At 38.1% G+C, this 8898-nt stretch overlaps 1 protein-coding gene across 1 annotated transcript; it reads left to right on the top strand.

Annotated features, from left to right (window-relative positions):
* Positions 1-4547: 4547 nt before the first annotated feature.
* On the top strand, positions 4548-8080 carry LOC104467826 (formin-like; the record flags this gene model as incomplete). The annotated part of the gene is made up of 2 exons (XM_010081748.1): positions 4548-5939; positions 7963-8080. Coding segments are annotated over exons 1-2 (1510 nt in total), but the record flags the coding sequence as incomplete, so codon positions are not given.
* Between the last annotated feature and the right edge of the window lie 818 nt (positions 8081-8898).

Below are 8898 nucleotides of genomic sequence, written 5' to 3'. Positions count from 1 at the left end.
TAATAGCAAGTAAATAAGAAAATCTGGTAAATTATTTGATGTGACTATGTGGATTTTATTTTAGAAAGCTTTTTGTTTAATCTTTAAACTATTGTGTCATACTGTAGATGGGAAGCAAAAAGCCTGTTGAAATGAAAACAAGGTGAAAAGAGAGCAACCTAGAATAGGAAAGCACAAAGGGAAAGATTAAAAATTCATCGCCATTGTTTGTTACACTAAGTGCTGCCCTTTGTGCCTTAATGCACAAAGATCTTATTCAGTTTACTTACACAGTTTACAGTGATCTTCTGTTCCCTGTCTTTGTTACTTGTATTTCTGCTGGTTTTAACCAGGAGACCAGCCCATAAATCTTTTTTACAAGTTCTGCCTCGGAACTACCATTGATTTTTCATATATATGATGGGTTTTACAGGGTAACTATTATGATCTTTTTTTCAAATTCTCTGAAGTAGTCCATATCTCAATGTCAGGCAGAATTTTTATGAAGACGTTAAAAACCATACTGGATTTCTACAGCTCCCTACACCAAATGTGTCTGGTGCCACTCATTCGGTTAACATCATGTAATGCTGAATCTTTATAAGAGTTATCACATCTATGTTTCTGCTGCTTTGTCTAATTTACATTTAAAGTCTTTTTTACATTTAAAGTCATTCTGTTGATGATACCTAGATCCTCAAATTTCAGGAAAATTGCTCATATAATGGTCTATAGTGAGGTAAGAAGGCTGAGAATAATTATGAAAATTCAGGACTTAGTTTCCTTCCATCTTCTCTGCCTTTTCTGTTTTAGAGCATTTAAAGAGTTAAATTACTAAGTATAAAACGAGATAGATAAACAGCAGGAGAGACAGACAGGAGAGCAGGAGAATGTTAAGATCTTTATCTGTCAGCACAGTTGGGCTGGGGACAAGGCAGAGGGCAGGACTGTCAACAGAGCTTCAGATCAGTTCAAACGGCCTGAGCCACAACCACAGCCTGCTGCTTCATGTGGCTCTTCTGAACCCTGACACAGTTCGTGCATCTTTGATTCTATGATTGTTTTCAAGAAATTGTACAAAATTTTCTCTTTTTTGAGGCTCTTTATATTGGAAAAACAGTAGAAAGTTCATTTTCTATACAGTTTAGCCACTTAGCTGTTTTGCAGAATGTGTCTTTGTGCCCTATTCGTGTTTCTCTATTTTGCTGTTACAGTGATCTGAAAAGGCAATCTGAATAGATATGGGGTCAGGAAGCCTTGAGCCCTGCTGTACGATAGTGAGAGAAATTAGATTGCTTTATTTTTGCTTCTTGTGTGTTTTTTTCAAAGCCACTTTTAACACCTACTTCAGGGGAGCTCTTAGACACCTCAAGAACAGAACTGGAGTGAGTTGTAGGTGTGAGTTCTGTCTGTGATGAAATGTAGGTCAGAAAGGGTGTGGATTACTAAATGTACTTTAAACTGTAAGGAGTGATTGTCCTTTTGTATAGTTAGTGCATTTTTTCTGAGACACCAGAGAGTTGTCAGTTTTATTAAGTGAAGAGACCTGTGACATTATCATATCTGATTTTTTTCTAGAGATTTTGAAGTTCTTTCTTTCTTCAGATGCAGAATTACAACCTGCTCAGGGAGACTTTCCTTAACAGATAGATCCACCCAGCATTTAAAGACTTCTGCCAACAAACTGGCTTCATCTCATTTGCACATCGCAATATGATGATCTCCTTCTTGTGTAAAAATATTAAGGACACATATTGATGTATGTATTTTACCCAGAAACACTCTATTGGGTAAATATCAATGTGTATTTCATTATTAGTTATCCAGGCCCTCAACGGGATTGTCCACTGGGGTGATCATCAGATTCTGAGAAACAAGTCCTTATACAAGCATTATTTGGGGCTGGGGGTTTGTGGACTGTGTTGTGAATTTGAAAGACTGGCTGTCTTCCAGTTTTTGGTCATTTCTCCAGGGGCAGATATAGAGACAAGTTCCTTTGTTCATCCTAATGGTAAAAAAGCGTGAAAATTTCTTCTCACTTCCTGGAGTTCCTTATCAAGGGAAGAGGCACACATGAAGCAGTATCATTTTCTGCAGGTTTCACAGAATCACAGAATGTTAGAGATTGGGGGTTTGTGAGATTATCTCTGGTTTTATAAGGTATATTTTGGCTTCTGGAGTTTTAATTATTCCATGTTCTACTCTGGGTTCTCTAGCATCTCATACATTGCATAACTTTGGCCTGACACTCAAAGCACCATCCTTTTCACTACTAATTTGATCACTGTCTTGTAAATTTTGTTGGGATGTTTAGATTTAAAGTATGTTTTTTCTGCTTTTAAGTCCACTTTTGAACTAAACTTTTCAGACCTGCTATTAAGATCTTTAATAGTTAGATAGTGGCTATTTTCAGTAACCTGCCTATGTACAAGATTCATAGGACTGTTACAGCTTAGTGACTCTAGATTATTACAGAGAAGTTTTATTCTAAGTAAGTGTGAGTTGTCATTAATATCAACAGATAAATAAACACTTTTGCATAATCTGAATAAGTATGTTTAGTTTAAAAGGTACCATGAAGTTGTTCATATAGGTATATTTTTTGTTCTTGAAAAATACACTTTAATGTATATCCATCATAAGTTAAGCATATGATTAAGCATAGCAGAGAAGCAAGTCCAGAGCTTACTCCAGGAAATGGCAGACAGTAACGCAGAAGACATTGTTAAATCACAGATAAAGATGGGAATGTTTCCAGTGTATGCATGCAACCCTGTAATTGAAAAGGTGTCTGCAAGCTTCATCAAAGCCCTTAGTTTTACAGTCTGATTTTCAGGAAACTTTCTTCCTGCAGTAGGTACCAATGACTTCTGTTGATTTTATGATCTTTTATAGTATATTGAAAAGGTAAACACACACTTTTTGTACAGTCTACATTTTTAAACATTAAACCAAAAGTTAAATATGTCAGGATACTTTGTTGTCACTTGCAGTTTTTCAGTAGATGTTTTCAGGTAATTTGACAGTGGTGTGAGCTGCAGCTGATTTCCCCATGAAGAACAGCTTTCCCCATGTTGCTTCTTTGAGATTATTCATCATTGCTAAGTGGCTGACTGTAGAATGACCCTCCAACTTGAGTGCAAAATAAAGAATAGTATCTTTGAATTTCTAAGGTACCAATGTGAAAATTTGACTAAACAAACTTCTTAAAGGCCAAGCAATAAGAAATATATAAATTCCTGCAGATTTTTAGTCTCTGTAGTTCCAAAAATAAGAAAAGGAACAGAAGTGAGGACTTTTGACTGGAACCTGACCTAAATGTTACTGACTTGCTGAATATTAAGGGTCCTTAAGAGTATTTTGTACTTTCTTTATATGTGTATTATGAAAAAAAATGTTATCCCTGACTGCTTCTGTTAATATTGAGTTACACAGTCTTGAATATTTCCTTCAAGTGTTTTTGCCAGTATTAAGTAAAACAAATCTCATTCATATAGCATTACTGTAGCAGTGTATATACATGAAAGTCATCAAAAATATGTCAGCAGAGATTGCTTTGGTTTGAAATAGTCAAAGCTTGTGTGCAGTGCAGATGGACAGCCTGCCTGATTTCTAAACAGTTAACTTCTGAGCTGGCTGTTTACCCTGCCCACCCAAGCAGCTCCCAGTCACTGGGTGTGGCGAGAGCCTTTGATAAGTACCTGTGTGCAGTTCACAGAAATAGCTGTGCAGAGTTAGGACAGTAGTAATATGAAACCAGTCTTGTTGGTTTTTGTTCGTGGCCCTGGAGGCTGAAATCTGCATTCCAGATGAAACCTGCAGCAAATCGGAAGAAAGCCTCTTCTTTCCCTGCTTTCTTCGGCTTCAAGGGCTCTCACCCAAGTTCTCTCTGGCCGGCCGGGAACTGGGGACTCTGCACAGGCTCCGGGCAGTGGCACTGTGAGCTTCAGATTCATTGCTTCGGGTTTCCATTTGATATTTTTTGGTGATTATGGATTTACAAAAGAAGATCTTTATCAAAGTGGAAAGACTATGCAAAAGAATCTGTCAGGAATTTTCTGCTGAAAACCACTCACAGCTCGCGTCCTAGGATGAGGAAGTAGCACACTACAAATGCGCCCAGTTCTGTTCGGGAGGCTTGTTTATAGAGCTACGCTGCACTTTCTAGCACGTAGGAAGTTGTGTGCAGCCAGTAGGATCACAGGAGTCCCAGCAGTAACCATTGGTTGAATTTTCAACCGAGATTAGTGTGCTGGCATATTTGCTGTGACAAAAAGCCCTTTGTGTAGAGGAACAAGTTACCGACGCTACGGAGAACTTTTTTACGGTGGGTCTTTTTGCTGCTCCTGAAGTAGACTTTGGAGACTTTGGCTGACGGCCGCAGCGCTGGAAGCGGAAGGAGGGGCTGGGTGACCTGGGGGAGGCTGGCTGCCTTTGCAGGGCAGGGGAGCGCTGCCTCTTGCAGTGCCTGTAGTGAGCTCAGTCTGCTGTCTGAATGCATGCAGTAAATATTTGTTTAGCAGTTAATAGCACTGCTAGAAGCAAACCTGTTGAGTACGTCACGCAACATGGAAGAAGAAAATGTGATGCCTGATTGTAGTGAGTTTTCAGACCTGAAGAATACAGCAGGAAGCGAACTTGATCTTTTCACTACATTTTCTGTGAAAACACTTTTTGGATTTACAAATAAATTTGAATCTACAGCTTCCAAAGAAGAAACAGTGCTTAAAGCATTTCAACCTTTGCACACCAATATAAATGTTCAGGCTAACACCTGGCATGAGAGGAATGATAATGACCGTAATGACGACTCAGAAAATCAGCACAGCATGAATAGTACCAGTGGCCTAGCTGACCCAATGTCTGGCAGGCAGACTGACCTGGAACTGGAGTTAGCTGAACAGAATGAATTGCTTCTTCACCATTTACAGCTTGTACAGACTTCTTTTTCTGCATCTGACAGTGATGACAAGGATGCCATTCTCGTACAAGGTACTTTGGTTCATACAACAAGCGATACAGAATCAGACACGGAGAGTAAGGACCTAGACACGGATGAAAACAATACAAGTGAATCTGGGCTAAATAATGCTGCTTTGTCTGCTGAGGCTTTGGACGATAACAATCAAAATAAGGAAGAGTCAGAATCAGAAGGGCACAGCAACACTGATGGCACTGTGGATACAGATGACATTGCGTTACACCCACCAATTTCTGAGCAGCTCCCAAAAGAGCTGGATGGTATTCTGGAGTATGACTCCAATGGAAAAGACAAAATGTTAATGGATGAGCAGTTCAGTCGCTTGCTTGCTGCAGGGGAATGCCCTCAAGAACTTCCAGATGAAAAACAAAGACCTTCAGCTGATAATACATCACTCCAAAAACCAGCACTGGCTGAAAAGACTTTCCAGCTGCCTGCTTTCTTTAGTGGACTACGTGTGAGGAAAAAGGGACTAACCACAGAGGATGGGGAAACTGTTACAGAAATTAAACCAAGGGAGAATGATTTAGCTCTGCTTAAATTACGACAGCCTGTTAAGAAATCCAGTATTACATCAGGGTTGACCACTAAAAAAAAATCCGCTGAACCTAAAGCAAGTCCTACTTTCCTGGAACAACTCTCGCACTTGTTAAACATAGAAGTCTCCAAGAATGAAGATAGAACTGAGGACTCTGGTGAGGGATCTGGAGAGACTGAGGACAGTGATGAAGCTCAAGAGAACAAAGCCTCTGTCAAAACAGAACCACGATTTCCCTCTGAGGAAATAAAATCAAGCCCTGCTGAATCTGCACTGGATGCCTTTAAAGCTTTATTCACACGCCCTCCCAAAAAAGAAACAACTGCAGATACTTCAGAGCTGGAAGCCATAAAACGCAAAATGAGAAATGAAAAAGAGTCCTTGAAAGCTGTATTTGAAAGGTCAAAATCAAAACCTGGGGATGGACCATCAGACAAATCTGTAGGTTGAATTACTTTTTTCTTCCTAGGATCTGAAAGTAGATGGATAAAAAATGGGTTCTTGTTTAAAAATTATTGGTGGGGACTTAAGGTCAAACACTGTTGGAATTGTCCTCTTCTTTTGGCAATCTCAAATTTGGGATTCCAAACTGAAGAAATCTTGGGGCTAATTTGTCAAAATTCTTGATCATCTGCAGTTGTAGCAGAATTCAGTGAGAACTGGTGATAGTCACAGTCTTTCAATCAGAATTGGGAACTTAAAAATCAGTTTCTGGTTTGAAAAGATAACTATGAAATAATGTCCTGTATGTTAAGTATGGTTTTAAATCAGTTTGGTGCTGGAAATATTTACTGTAGTATTAAGTGATAGTTTCTCAATCTCACTCTGTTTTCTTTCATTGAGGCTTTTTTTAAAATTAATATTTTATTTCACCTTTAGGAATAATTCTATGATAAGAGCTGATACAAGAAGTTATGGATGATTTTCAACTTAGTTTGTCCAAGACATAGAATTTAAAGTAATATTTTCCTTATTTGATTGCATATATCTGGCTTTACAAATTCTGCTAAACATTTAACCTAATCCGAGTATAACTTAGTGATTCCAATTAGATGACTCAAGTTATGGATTAATGTAAGCCTTTGCAAGGTTAATATTCTTAGACATATGGAGATTTAGTATACTTTTAAGAAATTAAAAAAAAAAACTATGCTGTTTTCGTAGAACCATAATGATAAATGAATTTGAGTATGATTTGAACTCTTTAATTTAAATTAGTAACCCTTAGGTTGGGATTCCCAAATTCTTATAGCTACATCTTTGGCAAGCACAATCAGTCCAGAAGATTGTTCCTGTTGGCTAAAGGGGGAATTATCTGAATGATTAAATTTACAGGATTGGACCCTCAAAGTGAAACTACTAAAGTTAATTCGCTATGTTGTTTTTTACTCTATTTAAAATTTTTTTTCTTACATAAAATTAAAAACTTTTTTAAAATCTTGACTGACACCTAGGTAGACCGATAATACCAGTTTGTGCTAAATGACCTATGGGGAGGAGAAAAGAGTTGGCTGTGGCATGTACAGTAATTGCGGTCTGTGTGTGCCCTTCCCATTCCTGGCTTGCTTCTTCCTGCTTACACCATTCCCTGTGCTGGCGTAAGCGTTTGTCTGGCTCACAACAAACACAGGAATCAGCAGGAGTGGCTTTTATAAATGTCTGCTTAGTGTCCAGCCTAGTACAAATGTACATTTTCTCAGGGCAAAGCTAGAGCTTTCCTTTCCTTTTTCCTTGCCCATGTGGGCCATTTATGGGCCACTTTCATATAGGGTTTTGCTGTTGCTGCAGTTGTGTCTGTGCAGTTACTCCTAGTAGCATGTTGTAAATCAGATTCCAGAAATGTTAGAGATTAAAAAAACCCAAACAAAATGTAAACCTCTAAAAGAATGCTTGTTTAGTGAGGTTTTTATCCCCAACTTAAAGGGTTATTCTAGCATTCCAGTTGACAGTGCAGTCCCATTAACAGCTGCAGCAGGACTTTGATGTGGCAGTATTACATGGACTGAGGAAACTGCTGGGGGTGGGGTGGGAATTTCATAAGCTAGCTCTGCTCCCAGAAAACTATATTGTCAAATGATGTCTTAGGTGAATCCCACTAATTTTTACTTGTAAGGGAGCATGGATGGGTCTTTTGACTTAAAAAAAAAAAAAAAAGATACAGGAAAAAACCCTAGTGTTCTTGACCGCCTCAATGGTTCACCAAAGGATAGACAGCATTCCACACTGATGTGAACGGTTTCAACAAATCATTGTATGTCTTATGCATTATGTTATTTTATTCCTCAAAATTATTTTTCTGCACTGATTTATTTGTATCCCTTCCAACCAACTGAGTACTGTTTCAGTCAATAGAATGAGGCACATAACTCTTCTGGAATACACATGTAGAGCTGAGCATGGTGGTTGCTGTTTTGTAATCAATTGATACTACAGACTTTAATTTTTTCTTGCATAATTTTAACAGCCTGACCTGAGTCCCTCAGAGCAAGATGACAAGACTCCAGGGAGACTCCAGACTGTCTGGCCACCACCAAAAGCAAAGCACGAAGAAGTAAAAGTAGGATTAAAGTACACAGAAGCAGGTAAAACAAAGAGGTGAAGCATTTGCAGAAATTACTTTCTGACATTTTTAATGTTGTTTAATAAAGAGATGCTGATAAGTCACAGTATTTTCTTATCTGGAAAAACAGACCTTATGTTTTGGATGAGGTATTTACTGCTACTTGTTAAGCATCTGATTTTTAAATGTGACTAAGTCTGGGTTGAAATCTCAATGCTTGCCTGTACAGATTCATGAGGAAAGATGTGTTTTTTCTGATAAATTAGGTTATCCATTTCTAATGGGATTCTGTTCAAGTGAGCAAAAGAGTAATCAATGAATGGAAACCGGAGTGCCTTCCGCATTGTCTTGGAATGCGGAGGACAGTGACCTGCCAGACTCTATCTGGCTGCAGAAGTTTTTGAGGTAGTGTCCAGAATAAAAGTTTTGCAACTTGTCTATAAAGGAATACTCAGATCACTTTTATAGCTCACCATCTATATTGTCCTATACAAATGTATGAAGGGGTATGTCTGAAGCACAATGCTAACTAGCTATCAGATAATCTTTCCACAGATAAATATTTATTGATTTTTTTGTTGTTTAGATAAATACTTACATAAGATATTGGCAAGGGAAAAAGTGATTGTTGTAGCCACTGCAACTCTGTTTCAAGTTTGTATTATTAAATATAAAACAGGAAGTCCTCGTTACTCAGAAATTTGTTATAAACTGGAATTGTCTGAAATATTGAAATTAATAGAGTCTCTCTTCTTTGCGTACCTGAAGATTTTGGAAAATACCACCTGGAAAGGATTAAGTGGAATTAAAAAACAAGCTTATATACTACCTTGCAGTGAG

This window comes from Pterocles gutturalis, unplaced genomic scaffold, assembly GCF_000699245.1.
Source record: "Pterocles gutturalis isolate BGI_N339 unplaced genomic scaffold, ASM69924v1 scaffold47949, whole genome shotgun sequence".
NCBI lineage: Eukaryota > Metazoa > Chordata > Aves > Pterocliformes > Pteroclidae > Pterocles > Pterocles gutturalis.
Note: the sequence above shows the minus strand (reverse complement) of the source record. Positions and strands in the feature narration are given on the sequence as shown.